Source organism: Antechinus flavipes, chromosome 1 (assembly GCF_016432865.1).
Source record: "Antechinus flavipes isolate AdamAnt ecotype Samford, QLD, Australia chromosome 1, AdamAnt_v2, whole genome shotgun sequence".
In the NCBI taxonomy this organism is placed as follows: domain Eukaryota; kingdom Metazoa; phylum Chordata; class Mammalia; order Dasyuromorphia; family Dasyuridae; genus Antechinus; species Antechinus flavipes.
This window is the reverse complement of record NC_067398.1, coordinates 79624290-79646989: the sequence shown is the minus strand read 5'-3', so window position 1 is coordinate 79646989 and position 22700 is coordinate 79624290. Positions and strand designations below refer to the sequence as shown.

At 34.7% G+C, this 22700-nt stretch overlaps 1 protein-coding gene across 2 annotated transcripts in view; it reads right to left on the bottom strand.

Annotated features, from left to right (window-relative positions):
• SFMBT1 (Scm like with four mbt domains 1) overlaps window positions 1–22700 on the bottom strand; it is a 152295-nt gene that overhangs the window by 20209 nt on the left and 109386 nt on the right. For both annotated transcript variants that reach the window (XM_051984804.1, XM_051984812.1), the window contains exons 5-13: window positions 20632–20720; window positions 18832–19078; window positions 18074–18171; window positions 17457–17558; window positions 12251–12401; window positions 11315–11397; window positions 10473–10599; window positions 8628–8741; window positions 2572–2614 (exon numbers count right to left, since the gene is read on the bottom strand). In XM_051984804.1, the coding sequence (XP_051840764.1) occupies window positions 2572–2614; window positions 8628–8741; window positions 10473–10599; window positions 11315–11397; window positions 12251–12401; window positions 17457–17558; window positions 18074–18171; window positions 18832–19078; window positions 20632–20720 (1054 nt within the window). The remainder of the gene's footprint in view (window positions 1–2571; window positions 2615–8627; window positions 8742–10472; window positions 10600–11314; window positions 11398–12250; window positions 12402–17456; window positions 17559–18073; window positions 18172–18831; window positions 19079–20631; window positions 20721–22700) is intronic.

Sequence of the window (22700 nt, the reverse complement as noted above, 5' to 3'; positions counted from 1 at the left end):
CATCTCTTCCCCTCAACTCCCTCCCTTCCCCCCGCCCCATCTGTTCTCTTTGTGTGCCCCTGAGCAGAGCTAAGAAAAATCATCGCGACTAAGTATTTATTTTACCTGAGCTTGGCTGAGCCCTCGATGGAGCAAGATCAATCGTCCTTAGGGACTTTTCTAACGGGTTCCCTGATCACTTAGCACGGGCTCTGCACCCAACCTGTATACCCCTCTCTGACTACTCCACAGCACCCTGTCTCCTCACCCTTTCAGCCAAAGGCCTGACAAATTGTTTTACCAAAAACATGAGGCTATCTGTGAGAGATTACACCCAGTATTACCCCCAATCTCTAAACAAACAAAAACCTTATCTGATCCAACTATCCCCATCTTATGTCCCACCTCTACTTCTTAGCAAGACTCTGCAAAACAATCTATACTCTGTCTCTGCTTCCTCCCCTCACTTGATTCTAAACCCTCTTCCTTCTAGCTTAAAACCTCAACATTGAACAAAAACTCCCCTCTCCAAAGTTAATTTCTCTCTTAATTGTTCAATCTAACATTCTTTTCTCAGTCTTCATCTTTCTTGATCTCTAGACAATCTGAAACTGGCAATATATATCTTCTTCCAGATACCTTCTCCTCTGAACTTCTGTGACACTGCTTTTTCCTGTTTCTCTTCCCATGTAACCATTCCTTTTAAGTTTCCTCTGTTGGATCTTTATCCAATTTATATCCACTAACAGTAGATGTCTACTTAGTCTCAGACTGTATCCTGTCTTCTTTCTTTATACTATGTATGTCATCAGCTCCCACAGGTTTTGATTATCACTTCTATTTGCAGATTACTCTAGATTCTTTATCTCCAGCCCTAATCTCTCTCCTGAACTTCAGTCACACTTCCCAAACTATCTTTTGGACATACTGAGGTATATATCCATAGATATAGCAAATTCAACGTGCCTAAAACAGAACTCATTATCTTTCCCTTTCAAACTTTCCTTCTTTCCAACTATTACTTTTGAGTGTATTACAATCCTCCCGGTTACCCAAACTTACCTCAATTCTCTCACTTTCACTATACACATCCAATTTGTTGGCCAAGTCTTGTCATTTCTACCTTGACAACAGCTCCTGAATATGACTCTTTCTTACACAATCACTTCTCTTCACCTTATATCTGGATTACTGCAATAGCCTTGCCTCAGTCTCTCCTCACTATAATTCACCCTCAATTTAACTGCCAAAACAACTTCTAAAAGCACAGATCTGACATACATCCCTGCTCATTCAACTCTAGTAACTCTTTATTTTCTTAAGAATCAAATATGAACTCCCCTGTTTGGTACTGAAAGTCCTTCACAATCTTTATTGTCTTTTTATTTTACTCTTCTCCATTGATTTTAGGATTTAGCTACCCTAACTTACAACACTCTCTGAAAAATGATATTCCATCTTTTTTCTCATGCTTTTCACAGACTGTCCAATACGCTCAGAATTCACACCATTATCAGCTCCATTTCCTTATTTCCTGGGCTTCTTCCATTAGCTCATTCTACTCTCATCCCCCACAGGAGACCTTTCTCAGTCCTTCCTGCCTCCCTATGCCTAGTTCCTGAGATTATCTTCCACTTACACTCTGTTTTATACATACACGTAAGGATTTGCATGATTACTTCTCCACCATAATGGGAACTTCCTGAGGATACGACCTACTTTTTAAAAAATTTTCTTTGTACCCTCAACTCTTACATACTCTGAGCACACAGTAAGTGCTCAATCAGTGCTTCCTGACTGAATGACCACATCTCTTCAGAAAGAACAGAGCTGGCCTGATGATAATCAATTCTTCTCTGTTCTGTCAATTCTACTAGACAGATACAGAATTCTTTCATTTCTGGGGGTGACTTAGGGGATGATATTTTCTCTATTACCCATTCCTCTCTAGTCATTGCCCCCATTTCTTTAGAAATTTAATCACCAAGACCTTAAAACAATTAGCTTACTTTTTAATTCACAGGCAATATAACAGTCTATTAGGCATATACAGTCTCTTCTGCTTTTCTTATGGATTTTATATTGGACAAAAAATTAGTGTATAATTACAATAGCTCACAGCCCCCAGTCAAGAAAATATCTAATATTCATGCAAAGGTTAGCTCTCTAATCTAATTAAAGGTTATATTTATTTGTAGGTAACTGTTGGCCTCTTTATGTTTGAAGTCTTAAACCTTTTTCATTCTGTTAAGCATACTCCTAAATGTTTCTCATTCTTTACAAACAAAATCTAGCATACTACCCATTTCCACCTCCATTTTTCTACAAATATATACAAATTCAAAAATTCAAATATTAGAGTTACACAAAATATTCAAGAAAAACTTGTATTTTTGTCCTCCACTTCTCTTTTTACAGGATGTACTTTCAGGAGAAGACAATAATCTATTATATGCTGAAATAATTTTATGTTTAAAAATCATTTATATTTGAGAAGAGACTAAACAAAAGACATATCTCCTCTGAAATTAATTTTTTCCTACAAAACAAAAGTCTAAAAGGCAATTACTAGAGTTGTATGGTGCTACTTACTGTTTTTCTGGCTGAACCACTGCAACTTTTTTCTGTTTATTCACTATAGGAAAAAAATGGATATAAATGTCAACTAATACCATAAGAAAAATAAAGAAAAAAAAGTATATGTTGAGTTTATATCAAACATATTAAAAACATAACATAAGCCAAATTTCTTTTTGTCCAACTCTGCAATGTAGAAAAACAATAAATAAAACAAAATTAGATTTACATAACTAAATATTAAATTCACAGGTTTTCCAGTTTTTAGGCAAGGAAAAAATGAAAATAACCTTGTACTGCAGCTCAATCATCTGCTACAAGTTTTTGGAGCAGGAATTTACCAAAGTAAAAGTGAAAAGACATTTAAAAGCATCATGTAAAATTTTTTTTAAGGGAAAGAAAGATAAAACACTGTGTTTTAATCTAGTACCAATAAACTTTAAGAGACAATTGTCAGCCAACTTGTAGTTCCAAGCAATGTGTCTTTAATAGAGATTGTCAGTACCCCCTTTCTTTCTTGATTCCCAAACTAGTAGTAGATGAAAAGCAACTTAAGAATTACTGGAAGATGACAAGTATTTTGCAACATATATAGAGAAGGAACTTCACACTAGAAAGAGTTAATCAAGCGTATAGCAGAAAGCAGCAGCAACTTCTAAACATAAATCATAAAGGTATTAATGTTACTATAATAGTTGGTACACCAAAAAGAGCATTAAATAGAAGTCAGAAGACCTGGTTTGAATCTTAGTTTTTAACAGTTAATCTTTGTAGCCAATTTATTAATCTCTTTGAGCCTCAGCAAACCCTAAGATCTAGTTCCGAAGAGACACTACATGAGAACTCCATGAGGAAAGAAGGGACAATCAAGTCCTACAAAAATACTACAGGCATAAGTTACCTGGGTTACTACTAAATTTGTGCCAACTCTTCAGGTAGTGAAGGAATCTGGCCCAGGCTTCCAAGGGAATTGTTTTATAGCTATTATTCTTAGTGTGCTATTCTAACAAATGACTTTTGTTTGAATTAACTGTGTTCATTAGTCAATCAGCAATGGGAAGGAAGTCCACTGATGGAGTTTGTGTGCTATAATTTTAGAAGGGCAGTCCCATAAAGTGCCTTGGGAATGTCCACCTTCTCAGTATCTGACCCTACACATGCTCAGTCACCACTTAATTTATCCCAAGAAGGAAGGCATTGCATTGGGAAGGAACATTCAGATTGGTAGGAGATCCAAGAAACAAGGCCACAAAAGCCAAGATTCAAGAGTCTTGAGGATCCAGGAAGAAGTGGTTCCCACTGTCAAGGAGAGATGACATCAAAGAGGATAAGAACTGAGGAAAAGTCCTCAAAGATGATCTCTCTTCTTTTGGATATTCAGACCACTTTGGAATCCACTGTAATAGTCGAGGAAAGAGGCAATGAAGATCTGACCTTAGCTGGTGGTTGTATGAGGAGAAAGAACAGGTCAGCAGAAAAAAAAAAAAAAAAAAAGAGTTATTATGGAAATATAACACTAAGATTTGGCAACTGGTTGGATATGCAGAATTAAATGTCCAGAATAACAATGTTTGTTAATGAGGAAGACTAGAAATAATAATGACAGCTAGCATTTACATGGCACTACAAGGTTTGCAAAGCACTTTACAAATATTACTTTATTTAATCCTCACAAGAACCCTCTAAAGCAAATATCATTTCCCTCATTTTACTGATGAGGAAACTGAAGCCAAAAAGTTAAGTAATTTGCCTAGGGCCACACAGCAAGTAAAAACCTAAGGCAAAATTTGAATCTCTCCCCCCACACCCCTAATTCCCCTCTAAATTCAGGATTTTATCTCTATTAAGCTAAGAAAAATGGTGGAACCTATGACAGAAATAGGGAAGTCTATTAAAGGATAGGGCTTGAAAGAAAAGATGAATTCTGTTTTGGACATATTGTTAAGTTGAAAGTACCTACAAGACAACCAGTTTGAAATGTCTAATGGGTAGTTGGTGATAAGCTCAGGAGATTATAGAGTTGAGTATAGAAATCTATAAATAATGTTCAAGGCAATGATGAAAACTAATGAAATCACCAAGAAAAAGTACAGAGAAGTACAAAAAAAAAGATTAAAAAGATGCTTTGGTACACATTGACAAGGGGCATGATATAAAAGTTATGCCAGCAAAGGAGTAATCAGGTAGGAAAATTTTTCTCAAAAACTCAAAGAAGGAGGAGTTATCTCAAAAGTGAGTGTCAGTGTCAATTGCAGCAGAGAGGTCAAGTATGATCAAAACTGAGAAAAGACCATCAAACCTAGCAACTAAGTTTAAGCTGAGTTATAAAGTAAGATGCCAGATTTGAAAGCAAATAGTTTTACTTTCCAAACCACCTTACAGATTTAATATAACATCTATTGAAATATCAACATGTGAAATTATATAAAGGACTTCACAAAATCCTACTTGGTTGCCTAATTGGGTGTATTAAGTGACCTAATAGCCTGAAAGATTATGCCAGTGAAAAGTCAGCTAATGCAAGTTCAACAGCATGATAGAAAAATTTCCAGTATGCTCCCCAGTAAAAAACATGTTTGTTTTTCAACTTACCTAGCTGATCACAGAAAAGGCTGGCCACCAATAATTAACTTATTAAACAGAGAAAAATAAAAAAATTAGACTTTATCCTGCATGACTGCCTGCTTCTTCTGAAGTAATAATAGTAAAATGGCAGAAAAGGGTGCAGAGAATGCTAAGCTATTTTAATTTTTTTTTTTAATAAATGAATCTTTATTGAGCACATCCTAGGTGTGCAAGGAAGGCCTTGTGGGAAGTGTTTGGCAAAAGGAATACAAAGATGCACAAGACAGAATCTCTAGTCTCAAGAAGTTTATATTCTTTAGAGATAAGACAAGTAAGTTCTATTTAAAGTAAGGTGAGATCATGTGGAGGGAGAAGACAGTCCAGAAAGGCAAGTAGAATAAATCCAAGAAGGAAAAGAATGGCCTCAATTTAGACTCCCCAAATGGGCAAGATATAGATACAAAAGGGAAGAGTGAACAACAAGAGAAAAAGCATTAGGGACAATCTACAAAGTATGTTTTGAAGAGAATGAGTCAAGAGGTTTGACTGAAGAAGAAATTACATGGAAAAGAGTAGAGTGAAGTAACCCTTCAAAGATGAACTGGGTTCAGTTTGTAAAAAATCTTCGAATTCAAAACTGACAAATTCGGATTTGTTCTATAGTCACAGAGAACTGGAAGTTTTGCAGATCTGAAATGGGAAATGAGGAAAAGACAAGTCACTGGTTCCTAACATAGTGAGTTTCAAACATGAGGGAACGGGACAATTTGTATCACCATGTAGACAGGATTCTTAGTTTTCTTTCTTTTAAGATTTCAGATTATTAATAAACTTTAATGATCGGTGGGCAAAATGATCAACAAGTTTAAATTCACTCTAGAAGAGCTGAATCATAAAAAATTTGATATTCTTTTTATAAATGAAACTGGAAGAAAAAAAAAGAGGAAGTTGTAGTGTAACAAAAGCATGGTTCACAAGTTGTCCTTGGAAAGGCATAGGTACTCCAATTCGTCTCTCTGCTGGAAGACTTCTAGTTTTGTATTTGCTGTCTTAACTTTGGGCATTAGTATATAAATATTTATGGCCACGCATTTTATTTTTTCTTGAAATTGAACTATAAACTTACTAGTTGTTTTATTTCTTTGTAGCTATTCGCAGATATTTAACTTGGGACAGGATGATAACAAAACAAAAATGATGATGATGATAATAATAATTGCTAATATTTACATACATATTACTTACTATGTGTCAGGCACTGTGCTAACCACTTTACAAATGTTTGATCTTCACAACTCTAGGAGGTAGGTGCCATTATTATCCCCATTTTAGAGATGAAAAAACTGAGACAGACACAGATTAAAGTATCTTGCATAGTGTCACACAAGTAGTAACTGTCTGAAGCCAGATTTGAACTTCTTGATTTCAGGTCCAGTACTCTATTGTTCCACCTAGTTTTCTCATTTGCATAGATAATTTTCTCCTTTCCTCATGCTCTTTAGATGATGGGATTCCACATTGTTATAAGCATTCACCAAAACACATTAATATACCCAAAACATCAAAAACCATATATTCTGATCCAGATGTTTCACTATGAACTATTCTTTAAATATAAATTTTTTAAAAAATATTATTTTTTTTTAGTATTGACAATACTTAATACAATGCCTGATACATATCAATGACAATATATAAGTCCTGATTGTTTGACTAATATGTGCAAAATATTCATAACATAATTATTATTTTTGCTTTGCTGTAACTTCACTATTATGGAGAGATTCCAGTGAGGAAATCCTTACTAAGAATCTAAATTAGCAACTTCTTTAAATTTATAAGTACTTAGTAAACTGAGAGACCAAGTGACTGAATCAGGGTCATCTGGCCAAGAAAATTTTAAAAATGAGACTAGTTCCAGGTATTCTTTCCTCTATACTATGCCACCTCTCTTTTTTATTCCTCTATATTTAACCACTGAAAATGGCTAAGGAAATAAGAGACAGTAGGTGTAACAATGAGAGCTAGATTTGGAGTCAGAAACCCCGGGACCCAGTCTTTCTTTTGCTACTTAATTCCCTACATTATTTGAAGAAAGTCACTTAGCCCCTCTGAAATTCGGTTTTTTAATATATAAAATGAGAAGACTGGATTACATATGATTATAAATTATAAAAGAAGAAAAAATAAGGAAAGGAAATTATAGGCAAAAATAACAAAACTTTGAAAAGGCTTAAAAAGGGCACAGAATAAATGCATTTAATGTGTTGTGTTATTTTGTTTGGTTTTATATGATTAAAGGTTAATGTTATCATATTTGCCTCATTCTATATATTTGTTTTAATGGTCAGTTATTTAAACATACAATAAAAATGATTATTTTTTTAAAAGAGGAAAAAAAAGTCAAGAGTACACAAAATTATTTTCAAAGAAACTTGGCTCCAAAATTATGATATTAATTAATAGGAATTACAATTAATAAAACTTGCTACATAATCTTATTTTCAAAAATAATTTTGCAAAACCAAATACAATTTGTATTTTCTTTATTATTAGCACTGGATTAAATTACTACTTTAGAACTTTTCTTTGAAGAACTTAAAAATACAATCTCAACAATGTAATTTTAATGGGGGGGGTAGTAACAATAGCTATTAGGGTATATTAAAGATTTCATATATCCAAAAGTAGAGTTAAAACACTTTCTCCTCTCCCCCCTAAAAACGAATTATAGTGATAGCAAAGAGAAGGAACAATATTCCTGGTAATAATATCTTTTGAGCAATTAAAATGAAGTGTCTATGGTTACCAGGGAGCATAAGAGAGCATCAGATATCACATGCAAGTAGCAGATGAAATGTACTTGCAATACTTAGTATCTTGACTTTCCAGTTTCATTTCACAGATTCATAAAAATTATACTTCATTTCTGGGCCTTAAAGACTAGCTGAGCACATTAAGACTAAAATAAATCTTTGGTAGTGGACAATTTAAAAAAGATATTCTGCTATGTAAAAAATTTCATTTGTGAATAAGTGATATAACTTTCCTTTAAGGATTTAGAGCAAAAACAAAACAAAGCATAACAAGTTCCTTCATCTTACATATGAGAAAATTTAGACAAAAGTTAAAAATCTTATACTAGCAATAAGTAGCAGATTCTCAGGAGAGGCATCTATTGTACTATGCTGACTGACACAAAAGCTTCTTTTTCTTCCTTGTAAATTTCACTACTATAGAGTATGATTTAATCCTAATGTTCTAGTTGGAACAATGTGTTTCATGATTCACATTAAGCTAATTTAGGTTTTATTTTTTTACCATTGAAATTGCAATCTTTTGTGACCCAATAACCAAATACATTTTGGGGCAAGTTTATAAAATTAGGAGTCTAGAGCCTATGTATCAGATATCAAAAATTCTCATATATGATAGGCTAATAAGACTCATCATACTTGGATGCATTTTCATAACATGTATCCCACAGTCCTCAAACCCAGTCATACCTACTGCTCGACGAGGAGATCGGAGTTGGTATCCATTGGTTTCACACCAACTCACAGGGAAGATATTCATGGATTCTACACTTACAATGCATTCAGGTACTGGCTTCTTAGAGCCTAATAAAAATTTTCACAAGTTAGTCTATTAGTCTATTTCTAAATTCTATTTCATACTACTGTTCTGTATCAATGATGACATCAACAGAATATAAGTTCCTTGAGGGCAGATTGTACATTTTATAACTTTGTATCACCAGTAATCTGCATTGTTACAAAAAGAATAATGCTTGTTGAATTAAATATTTTGTTTAACAAGTTCCTTCAAAACAAAAATTCCCCATTTTCCATATCCATAGACTAAAACATGCATAAGTACATAAGCATTGTAGTATAAGAGTCCAAGGGGGACTCTTGACCATAGATGAGAAAATGCACAGAAAATTTATATAATAATAATTAGACTAATAATGAACATTTCCATAATGTTACAAGGTACACAAAAACACTTAATATATGTCATCTCATTTTATCATCACAAGAACCCTGTGATGTAAGTGCTATTGTTTTCCCCATTTTACAGATGAAATTACTGAACTAAAGCTGGAGATTAAGAGACTGGTTCAGAGTACCACCACTAAGTGTCTAAGATATGAGATGAGCTTAACTCCTCAATCAGTACAGAGAGCACCAGAACGAATAACCAATTTCTTGAAAATAAGAAAATAAGAGTACCACAAAAGCAAAATCAATCAGCCCGCTCAAAAATACTATTAGTTCTCCTTATAAAGGGGAACTCTAGCAAGCAAAAAAAAAACAAAACTCCTCTATTAGAAACTCTAACTCAATTTATTGTTAATTCTGTTGAAGTAGTGCATAATGTAAATCATTTAAACATTAAATATTTAAGCAGAAATTCTAGATAGTTCTAACACTGACTTGGAATACTACTATGAAAACGAAGAACAGTGACATACTTCAAAAGCTTAATTCTTTGGCATTCTGGTCATCTCTCTCATTTCACTTCTGCCTCCTTACTTCCCTGGCCTCCTTCAAGTAAAAGGTAAAGGTCTACCATTTGTGAAAAGCTTTCCCCAATCCTCCTTCAATTAACATCTCTCCTCTGAGAGGATTTCCAGTTTATCCTGTCTATAATCCTGCATGTCCATAGTTGTTTGCATACTGTCTTCCCCAACTGACTGTGACTTCCTTGAGGGCAGAGGACATCTTTTTCCTTTCTTTGTATCCCCAGTGCCTAGAAAAGTGTCTGGCACACTGTAGATAATGAATAAATGCTTGCTCACTTAATTGATTTGACAGCAAAATAATATGGATATAAGAAAAAATAAATTTTTATTCCTAGCATAGTATTTTGAAGCTTTCTTGGCAGTAGACAATCTTAGTACCATAAGATGCTAAATGTATAAACATACTATATCATCTTTCCATCACTTTTCTTCTCAAAAGTGATAAAAGCTTACTTGTTAGGACAAATTAAAATCTACTATCTAGAATAAACATAGGTCCCAATAATCATTCTTATATTATCTTGTCACCCTCAAAGAACTATTATGCAGAATTTCCCTTTCAAATGATAGGAAACTTTATATTGAAACACATCAAGAGTTCCCAAACATTTATAAGACAAAAACTGGCAATTCAAAGTTCTGCTTTAATATTTCAGTTTCACAATTAGTCATTATGTGAGTCTGAACAACTCCCTTTATCTTCTTAATGATTCAATTCCTCTAGTACACAAAGATGAACTAACTACATTAAATAAAAAAACCATCAAGAAAAAACAGTGCTTGCTCACAGCAAAATCCAAGAGCTTGTTGATATGGTACTTACCTTCCAATTGGAGCCACAGATATGAACCTTTTACTGCAGTAATGGTAGCAACACATACTTCTTCAGGGTCAATAGGATTCACTGCCTCAAGCTTCATGTTCTCCTTAAAGCCATGGTCTGAAATTGGCTAAAAGAAAATACAACACTTTTCCAGTTGAGAAAAAATGTACTTAGGAAGAAAGACATTTTCTAAGTGTTATTTCCCAATCACCAGATTATTAAGAGCATACAATATTTTCATTAAAAATAAGGCAATATCACCTCATCATTAAATTGCGAGCTCTTTAAGAGCAGGCACTTATTTTTTCCCCTTTTTTGTATTTTCAGTGCTTAACACAGTGCTTAAGAGTTTATAGCAGGCATTTATGAAGTGTTTACTGATTGATAAAAAAAAAAAAAGATAAAGATGCCTTTTTTTTGGTTGCTATTCCTTTGGCATAGCCTATCATAAATTTTATCATCTCTACTTCTATCAATCCTTTAAAAGTCATTCAGGAATCCAATTCCATAGTTTCAGTGAGTGTGCACACACGAAAAGATTAAGTACATTTTATATGGCAATTTTCTTCTTTTTAGTTGTATCAGTCTTCCAGGTTGAACTTAAATTTCTCTCCAAATTCAATGAAATCTCAATTTGTGATGTTAGAAATAAAGTTGATGAGATAAAAATAAACCATTTAAACTCAAAAGCAAATGCATTTTTCTCTAATCCAATATAATTGTTGAAATGTGTAACCTGGTCAGAGTCCAAGCAGATACAATTCACTTTGTAGTAACTTTAAGAAGAAACAGGATGAAAATTGATATAAGAACAATCACTCTACACACAGAAAAATGCTTACCAAAGGAAAGCAACTTTGTGGAGCAGCTTCAGCACCACACTGTTTGAGGTAGTCTGCCCAGTCAAAATCTTGATTCGGGTAGCCTAAAAAACAACAATACATACATATATACAGACATAACTAAGTACTTCAGCATCTCTCAAGCTATAATGAAGTGAGTGTTCTTTAACAAAACTGTCAGCCTTCAGAAGCCATTCTACACACACACACACACACACCCCTCTCTTTGCAGTTCAGTCTCCTGATTAAAAAGTACTCTAGGGTATGAATTTTCATTGTATAGGTATATAACAATACAATACCTATCTTTCTAGAATTATTACAAGTTATTCTTCTTTACAATCTCTTCATGTCTAGCTAGTATGTTTGTTATTCCCCATACATGTCATTTTGCTCCCATCTTTATTTTTTGCCACTTTACGTCTCATGTATGAAATATAATACTCCTTTCTAAGATGAAGCCTTTTGTGATTTCCCCAAAGTGCCATCATCTTCCCTCAAAAAATACCTGGTGTTTATTTGCTTGATATGTATTTGTTAGATATATACATACATACATATACATATATATATATGGAATGTAAGCTTCTGTCCTTGTCTCTTCAGCCTAGCACATGGAAGCTAAATAGTTGCTGAGTGACTGATGAAGTTCAATGAATTAAGAACAGCAGAAAATGTACCTTCCATTTCAACTTTATGTCTTTTAAATAAACTGGGAGCCAATGGTCATCCAATATACTACTTTTGTTCAAATCCTTAATATTTCCTTACTGTAGATATAGAATTATGCCAACTTATTTGTAAAAATATATCAAAGAGATCAGAGAACAAGGAATGGAAAGAGGGAAACAAGGATACTGGAAAATACTTGATGACAATAAATCTTGATTCAAGGATAAGATCAAAGTTCACAAATTCGACTAGAAAGACACATACCAGGAGGGGGGCTGAGATGTAAACCATTCTTTAAACTCCAATGTACTGGGAAAATCCCAGCACTATTAACATGACACACAAAGGATCGTCTTGTAGTATTCTCTGCTCGCAAATCATCAATTTCCACCAAAAAATATTTCTCATTGAACACCTGTAAGTTTAATCAACAGAAATTAAGTTCAACAAATATCAAATGATTTCCATCTGTAACTTCCAAGGACAAGTATATTGAACATTTATCACTAATTTCATGTTTATAGACCATAAAGTCACAGGAAAATGGTCTCAATATACAACGCATAACTAGAATTGAAAAAAAAAAAAAACCCACTAATTGGGGTTTACTGACCAAATCCTTTTTATGGTAAGAAGCTTAAGAAAATCTTAGAAGCCTCAAAATAGCTCCTATAAATTTATGATAACAGCGATATAAACAATCCAATTCAGCAAATATTTATTAAGTACATCTACAGAACAGAATAAAAGAGGGAGTCTTAGAGCTCCTCCAGTCCAACAATAGCTGAACTCTTTACGATATACTGTATTTTGGCCTTTGAGTAAAAGCCAATTCTGTGGAACCCAAAGCTCTTGGGGGAACCTATTCTACTTTGGGACAACTTTAGTCATTTGGTGGCGCAGTGGATTGAGCACCAGCCCTAAAGTCAGGAGGACCCGAGTTCTAATCTAAATTCAGACATTTAACATCTCCTAGCTATGTGACCCTGGGTAAGTCACTTGACCCCAATTGCCTCAGCAAAAAAAAGCAAAAAGCAAAACAAAACAAAACATTGATTCCAAGTTTGTTTCCACTTTACAGCTCCATTTCACAAGCAAAAGAAGTCAAATCTAGTTTCTCCCTTCATCATGCAGTCTTGGGATATTTTTAAGTTATTTAATTATCCTCCTTTAAAAATTTTCTCTTCTCAAGCCCTCCAATTCTTTTTTTTTTCTTTATTAAAGCTTTTTTATTTTTCAAAATATATGCATATTTGTAAGGAATGACCAGCAGGATGAATACAGAGAGGCTTGGAGAGACCTACATGGACTGATGCTGAGTGAGATGAGCAGAACCAGGAGATCATTATACACTTCGACAATGATATTGTATGAGGATGTATTCTGATGGAAGTGGATTTCTATGACAAAGAGACCTAACTGAGTTTCAATGGATAAATGATGGACAGAAACAGCTACACCCAAAGAAGGAACACTGGGAAACGAACGTGAACTATTTGCATTTTTGATTTTCTTCCCGAGTTATTTTTACCTTCTGAATCCAATTCTCCCTGTGCAACAGGAGAACTGTTCGGTTCTGCAAATATGTATTGTATCTAGGATATACTGCAACATATTTAACATATATAGGACTGCTTGCCATCTGGGGGGGGGGGGTGTAGGGAGGGAGGGGACAAATCGAAACATAAGCGAGTGCAAGGGATAATGTTGTAAAAAAATTACCCTGGCATGGATTCTGTCAATACAAAGTTATTTTTAAATAAAATAAAATTAAAATTTTTTTTTAAAAATCTGAAGATAAATAAATAAGAACAGAGAAAAAGAAAAAAAAACAAACTATATGCATAGACAATTATTCAGCATTAGCCCTTGCAAAACCTTGTGTTCCAATTCCCCATCCCATTTCCCTCATCCCCTAGGATAGCAAGTAGTCCAGTATATGTTAAACATGGAAGAAATATATGTTAAATCCAATATGTGCATACATATTTATACAATTATCTTGCTGCACATGAAAAACCAAATCAAGCCAGAAAAAAAGATGAGAAGCAAAATAAGATGCAAACAACAAAAAGTGTGAAAATGCTATGGTGTGAACCACACTCAGTTCCCACAGTCCTCTGGGTGTAGATGGCTCTCATCATCGCAAGATCATTAGAACTGGTCTGAATCATCTCATTGTTGGAAAGAATCATGCCATCAGAACTGATCATTGTATAATCTTGTTGCCATTTATAATGATCTCCTGGTTCTACTCATTTCATATCAGCATCAGTTCACGTAAGTCTCTCCAGGCCTCTCCGAAATCATCCTGCTGATCATTTCTTATAGAACAATAATATTCCATAACATTCATATCCAATAACTTATTTGGCCATTCTTCAAATGATGGGCATCCATTCAGTTTCCAGTTTTTTCCACTACAAAAAGGGCTGCCACAAACAGTTTTTGCACATGGGATCCCTTTCCCTCCTTTAAAATCTCTTTGGGATATAAGCCCAGTAGTAACACTGCTGGATCAAAGGATATGCACAGTTTGATAACTCCTTTGAGCATACTGTTCTCCAGAATGCTTGGATCCATTCACAACTCCACCAACAATGCATCAGTGTCCCATTTTCCCCACATCCCCTCCAACATTTGTCATTATCTTTTCCTGTCATCTTAGTCAATCTGAGAGGTGTGAAGTGGTACCTCAGGGTTGTCTTAATTTGCATTTCTCTAATCAATAGTGATTTAGGTACCTTCCAATTCTTTCAAAGAGTGCTCATACAGCATGGTTTTTAGTCTCCTCATCATACTCTCAGTTTGTCAATGTCTTGACTAAAATGTGGCACTAAAAAATAAGCATTACATTTTATATTTCAGATGAAGTCTATCCAGAGTTGAATACAAAAAGATGATCATCTAATTCATTCTTTTTTTTTTTTCCTGAGACAAGTGGGGTTAAGTGACTTGCCCAAGGTCGCCAGATTTGAACTCTGCTCCTAACTTCAGGGCTAGTGCTCTATCCACTGCACTATCTAGCATCTCCCACCTAACTTATTCCTAATCTACAGTCCTATTCCACAACCCTATCACTTTTATTTATTTTCCTATTTTGAAAAAAATCTTCATTGTTCTGCAAAGCTAGAATACAGTCATAAATGTCCTACCGGGTCTCAGCAAAATAGCTAAGTTTGCCATTTTCTTTAAGCTATCTCTAATTACCTTGTTTTTATTGAGATTGTGTATATTTGTATGTATCATCTATGACCACATGACTGGTATTGTCTCTTTTCTTGAATATAATCTTTGAAAATTGGTTTTCTCTACTGGTATTCTTCATGCGACAGTAGCTTCTCTGTAGTATCTAGCTTGACTGATATAAGTGGACAGCTTTCCTTCTCTCCATTTTCAGTATAAAGCCCTTTCACTAAAATTCATAGATTCTTAAGCAAATACCTATTTTACCTACCCATTCTGGCTAAGTGTACACTGTCCCTGTCCAAGAGCCTTTCATTCCTAAATTTTACTATAGTCCCAGAAATTCAAAACTATTCTAACAAAGCATATTCTTCTAAGAGATACCTCCCATTGGAACCTGCAATGAAATACTCCCTAAGCCCCCAAATTACTTACCTTCTTTCCCAAGACTATAGAAATTTTAGCAATGGCTTCTGAGTTCCTTTATATACAATCATTCAATCTCGTGTGTATCACCATTTGTGACTAATTGTTACCTAGTTTGACTAGTTTAATTAGGTATTCTATCACATTCTAGATAGGTGTCCTTGCATATAAGGCTTCCTCCTCAGCAGAGTCACCAACCAACAAACCCAAAATCACATAACTCACCTCTTCTTCTTCTGATCAATAATGGACACTCTCTATGTATATCATCATTCCTTAGCACAAAAAAATTTCTTTCACATCAAGTAGTATTAGTTCCCACTTCTATTAGTAAAGGCTTTATACCTATCATACATCTGCAAAGGCTCAGTGGTTCTTGTCCCTAAATTCACAGTATCAACCCTTCTACTCAAAAAACTTCTAACAAAGGTTAAGATTCCTCTTTCTCTTTTCAGTATTTTTCCCATTTTCTCTGTGAAATATTTCTTCCAAAAAAAAAAAAAAAAGAAAAAGAAAACATAATTTTTCCTGATAGTATGAATAAAGTATTCTTCCAATCTCTTGATATGAAACCAGCAGTACAGTTTAAAAAAAAAAAAAAGAAAGAAAAAAGAAAACAAAACAAACAAAAAACCCACAGCAACAACAAAAACCAACAATAGAAAAACAGAACACATATTCAAGAGTAAGAACCTAGAATCAAAAATCTCAAATTTACAATATTTTTCCTGTGTGAACTTGGACCTTACCTTCTTGATACTGATTTTTCATTTATAAAATTAGGAGATTAAACTATATAATCTTCCAGATCACCCTTTTAGTTCCAAATCTATGATCTTTGAATAAGAAGAACCTGATCTTTGGGCAAATGCAGAAACACTACAGCAACAAGAACAAGAAAAGAGGCTGAACCTGTGATTTCACTGACAAAAAAGGAACTCCTGAATGAGAAAGTTCTGCCCACAGCAGCTAGCACCTTCTCTGAAACTAAGAGTATTACAAAATTACCCAAAAGCACTGAAAAGGTAATGTCTCTTAACCAGGAGCACACAGCCAATATATATCAAAGGTAGAACTTGATCCCAGGTCATTCTGACCCAGAAGCTGGACAGCCGCAATAGTAATAAAAGGACAACATGCAAAATGCTGTGTCAGCATTATTGCTCTCCTTTTATGGCTGGAGAAAAGTTGCAAATCTACATAGTCTGCAGGGTAGATGTGGGTACAGATATCCTTCAAATCCACCAATGACAGCAAAAACTCCCTTTCCTTACTCTCCACATCAAGCAGAAGCACTAATCTCCATTTCCTATTTGGACCCCTTTTATAAAATATATATATTTTCTCCTATAGGACCCCCCTTGCTCAGCTGCTTTTGACCCATAAGTAGCAATTCCCCTCAAAGCTTTAACGCAAACAGAGTGTCCTCAGCTGTCACATAACATCTTCAAAGTTTAATTTCTGGCTATTTTTTATCTTCTCTCTTCCTTCATGTTATATTTAGATGCCTCCCCGTCTCTGACCATCTCATTGCTTCTAGGCTGATATATACGGCTTACTTGTGGAGCCCAGGTCATCATACTATAACATTTGTGTGGATTTGCTGACCTCAAGAATTTTGTATCCCACCTACATTAAGCATTAAACTTATAAAGTCCCTGTTATAAATAAATAAAATTAAAGTCATTTTTCTCCCTACATCTGGTCAGATGACCACAAGTTCCTAAAGCGTTTCACAAGAAAAAAGTACATTTCCCTAACTTATGACATTTCCTGGAATAAAAATCTTTGAATAATCTGCTCAGTCACCACCTCTGATATGAAGGGAGGTAAAAACATAAAGAAAATTCTTTTTTACCTTCACAATTGTAGCAGGAGAAATCGTAAAAGGAGCAGAAGGGTCTAGTGCTTCCAGTTTCATGCCTACAGAGAAAGTGTGATGACCAATCACCAGTTTATCCTGAAATGAAAATACCATGTTATAATAAGCACTACAGGCACTAAAATTTCCTGCTTCATTTTTCAAATGTCTGATGGCTTCCATATTTATTTTTGGACAAAAGCATCTATGTGTCAAATAATTATACTATTTAGTCAACATTCTAACAGAAACTGAGTTAGCTAATCCACTAACCTTTCTTGGAGAACAATTCAAAAGATTAGCCTTGAAAAATGAGTATTTTGAAGACATTCATACTGTATATTACATTAATGGGGGAAATTTGGAGAAGGGAAAGAGAAATGAGGAATATAAAGCAAGTTTAATTTACATATACAACTTTATTTAATATACAACTCAACCTTAAGATATTTAGTAAGGATATCTTATTTAAAAAAGGTAAAAGATAAAGAGTAAACTACATAAGGTGTTTTAAAGTCACATAGGTGGATGATGAAAATCAAAACCATTATAAGAAGAATTATCATTGTTTTTCAAAATTTCTTTTACACAGATACTAAGTTTTTCTTTTTTACCTTAAATAAGTCCGATGGTATCAATGACTCTTCTTCTTCCTCTTTAATTTTTGTTAAGATCTCCTGCCATTCTGCCTCACTTTTCAAATGTCTGATGACTTTAGCAAAAAATAAAGTGGAAGTGCATTAAATGACATGGAAAAAATTTCTCAAATATCACAAATGAGGAATTTCCACTAACAAAACAAGAATCCCTTAAAAATTAAAACCTACTCCCAAGATGCACTTAAAGAACTTGCTACTAATTATTAATATTCAGGCTAACAATGTTATATTGGCTGAGAAATAAAACCTTTTTTTTTTTTTTCAAGCCAATGGGGAATAAGTGATTTAACCAGGGTCACCCAGCTAGTAAACATCTGAGGCCAAATTTGAACTCGAATTTTTCTGATTCCAGGAAAGTTATCTTTCCCTTGAACCACCTAGCTTACCCCAGAGTAAGTCCAGAATTTAAAAGAAGCATCTGAATAAAAGTTGCCCTCATATAGTGTAATTTTAAATATATTACAATAATTGAAATTCTCATTTAAAAATATAGGTTTTGACAAGACTTGCCACTCATGAATCCCACTTATTTGAACCTTTCAAGATATAAAATCATGAACTTTATATTTTTATAGCCCTATAAATTTTAATGATATCTTTACTACTTGTAGTGAGTGATAGGGAGTTTCCATAAATATGGGAACGTGATAAATTATTAGTCTCTTCAATATAATCTATTCAGAGAAAATATCTTCTTAAAAGTCGTTCTTCACCTGTTGGAGGATGAAGCGCATATCCCTCCTGAGACGCCCAACCAACTTGATGAAGGAATGGATCCAGGTAAAACAACCACTGTTCAAACTGGTCAGAATTCTCCAGACCTTCATAGTGCAATTTCAATCTTCCCCCAATATTATCTGCTACATTAACAATCCAAGTGCTTAAAGAATCCTGGAAATTCTGACATTCCAGTCTGGAGCCTGGTGCAATGAGATCCAAAGGATTCTTCCCTTTATGAAGCTACAAGTTAAAAAAAAATGGACACAATGAAATAAAAGAACAAGTAACCACAAAATCAATGAAGACATAATTTTGAGTTCAAAAATGTTAAAAATAGCATAAACTAATTCATTAAATGATATTAAAACAAACTATAAAAATGCAGTAACAAGAGATTCAGAATAAAACATCTACTTTTTTGAATATAACCTCTACAAAAATTTATGAAAAGACCTAGACAACAATGTCATAAAATAAGGAGGCACAGCTAGTCAGCAATCTACACTAGGGGAGGGAGTACCCACAGAGATAAAAGAGATAAAAGAGCCAACAATATATTTAAGTAAAACTAAAGATTACTGACTAAAACCCCAGTGTTCTTTTACATTTTTGTTGCTATGTACAAGAAGATTGCATGCTATAGACAACTAATCAAATTAACAACATTTTAAGAGAACTCTGCATGTTGACATTATTTGGTTTCATTGGGGAAAGTTTTTAGTTACCATTCAAAAAGGAAAAAGTTGCCTGTTTCCTTAATTATCTATTATGAAACCACTAAAGACATGAGTTTCTTTTCAAAATTTATGATTTACTCTCTCCTTTAAAATCCATGATTACATTCATTTTCTCAGTATGTATTACTATTTCCACTTAAAAATACCTATCCACTCAAAGTGTTTATATCCATTGGGAGAAGTAAGAAATCACAAAGGAAAAACAACACTTTAAAGAAAAATGATTTGAAATTATCAATAAAGTAAGCCATACAATACATAAGGATGGCACAGCACCAAGAAAAGGATATCTTCTTTAAAAAAAATTGTTGTAAAAACAATGAAAAGCAGGAGGTAAAGGGAGGATCAGGGAATGACACTTTAAACACATGTGCCTAGATAACAAAGGTAGAAGTTGGTCTTGTGATTTCACTGGTTTAAGGAAGTCCTAGATAAGCAAAGCTTCCTCTGTCAATGTAGGTTAGTAACTTCTCTGAAACTAGTATCCTTGGAATTGCCCAGGACAAAGAGATAGACACTCACAGTGTTAACATCCACCTACTATATATCAGAGGTCTGGATATCAAGATCACATCCACTCCCTAATTTATGAGACGGGCTAAATCACTTTTTCCTGGTGGATCTCAGTTTCTTCCTTTGTAAAATAAAGGAGATATACTAAATGATTGTTTTGAGAGGTCTAAAAGCACCCAAAAAGGCAACTTGGCACCGGTAATAAGAGCAACTTTCTGGACATCAGAGACCTGGGTTACTTCTGATGTATAATGTCTATGCAAAACCTATCGGTGGCCTTGGCAAGCCATTTAACTCCAGTGCCTCAAGCAACTGTCTAGGACAAAACTGCAGAGCAGGTGCCAACCTGCATTGGTAGTGGGAACATTCAGAGTCCCTTATAACCAATGAAATCATAGATCCAGTCATTTTGTGCCACCCCCTCCAAAAAACTGGGGGACATCCAGGAGAGTGAAATAAGCTTCTTTATACAAAAATTTTAACAATAAATATCACTATAGTTTCAAGTTTTTCCACATTGCTTCCACTGGCATCAACACTCACGCCCTCTAGCAGATTAGAAGGAGCACTATATGCTCCTTTCAGAGTCTCCCGTAGGAACTCATAGCAGTCAGAAATCTTGTCCTTGATACCTAAAAGGGGAAATAAATGGAAAATAATTATCTGTTTTGTCAAAAATAAATCACCTATAAATTTACCTTTTTAAATTCCAAAATAATATTTCAAAGCTTATTATTTAGTCTGCTTTTCCTTATAGAGCTCAGCAAGACTGAATTCAATTCCTAATTTGGATACACAGAAATAATTCTTAGTTTAATGAAGACTGCAAATAACATTAAGTACAAAGTTGGAATACTGCCACTTTACAGCCAATCTACCTAAAGAATCAATCAACACATATTAAGCACCTACTATATATCAGACACTATGGTATACCAAAAGAGGCAAAAGGCAGCCCCTTGTCCTCAAGGAGCTCAAAATCTAATAGAGGGGATGACAAACAAATACACATAAAACAAGTGATATAAAAGATAAGCAGAAAGCCACTAGAATTAAGAAAGTTGGAAAATGTTCCTGTAAAATATAAAATTTTACTAGACACCAGGGGAAGTTGAGCCAGGGAAGACACCCAGATGGAGTTGAGGCAGAAGAGATGTAAACTGTGTCCCCTTTAATCTTCAATGGGGTCCCTGATGTAAACCGTAAAGGGAATCTCAAAACCCTCCTAACAGGATTCTTTGCCCACCAAGAAAGCTGAATTCTTAGTGTAAATAAATCCTTTTTGCCACAAACTTCAGGTTTGTTAAATCTTTTGCCAAGAATATGCAACATCGACCAGAAGGAATATCTTACCCTCAATTCACACACCTCAACATTTGGTGGCCCATTATGGAGATCCCCGAGAGTCTAGCAGTGGTAAGCTAATTCTCTTGCTAACTGTTTTGTAGCTAAGACACTCAAATACCCAGGAAGATTTGATTTGCTGGGAGCTTCAGGCTCTAGCAGAATTTTTTGGCTAAGGACACTCATACTGGGAATTCTTGAGCTCTAACAGAAGACAGGGAACTTTGTCAGCTTCCTCTCTGGGGACACCTAAGAGAATCAGGGAAATCTAAGATTTGTGGCAAAATAGGGCAATCTACCTCTATCCCTAAGGATTCTCTCTTAGGATGTCTTAAAAAAAAAAAAAGAGAGAGAGAGACAAATTCAGTTTGAAAGATCTTAAGACTAAGAAACTCATTTACTTTTGCAATGCTGCCTACCTTCAATATATCTTGGAGAACTAGGAAAAATGGCCCATTAATGGCTCAATTAACTATAGCACTACCCAGAAGCTTGATTTGTTTTGCCAAAAGCTAGACAAGTGGACTGAGGTTTCATATGCCCAAGCCTTTTTGGCTTCATCTCAAGATCCTAAACTAAGACAGCACCTTCTTTGAAGCTTCTTCATAACCTCCTGAAAACTAACATTTCAATTGACAGAATATCCATGTAACTACAATCATCTTTGGCGACAAGCAACTAGGAAACTGCTACAGAACCTGACCTTAGGTACCATCTGTGCACCTAAGGGATGTGCTTTTCTCTGTAAAGTACATTCTCCATTCTACTTCAATGTTTCTGGGGATCTGTTAAGAGGAATGTCTCTTACTGGAACCCACCCCAGCCTGTAATTCTCTCTTCCCAATGCTTAAGCACGGGTGGATCTTTTAAGCACTATGGATCTTGCATCCTAAATTACCTAAGTGTTCCTTTCACAGCATATAATGCCACTGCCTCAAACACTGCCACCCCTTCAAGGAGACAAAGATGGGGACTTTGGAAAAATGTTCTTTAGTGTTTAAAGAAAGGCAAAGAAATGCTGGTTCCCTGAGTGGGATACTTAAAACATGAAAATATCCTCTCCAATCTGACTGCCACAATCAACCAGCTGGCCAATGAAACTGCACACTCTCTCCCAGAGATCCAAGAATCTTTGGACTCTCTTGCAAACATAGTTTTAGATAACCAAATAGCCTTGGATTATCTCCTTGCCTCAAGCGGAGGTTTGTGCTCTGGTCAATTCATCTTGCTGTACATCAACAAGTCAAGGAAGGTTGAGCTTTGTACTG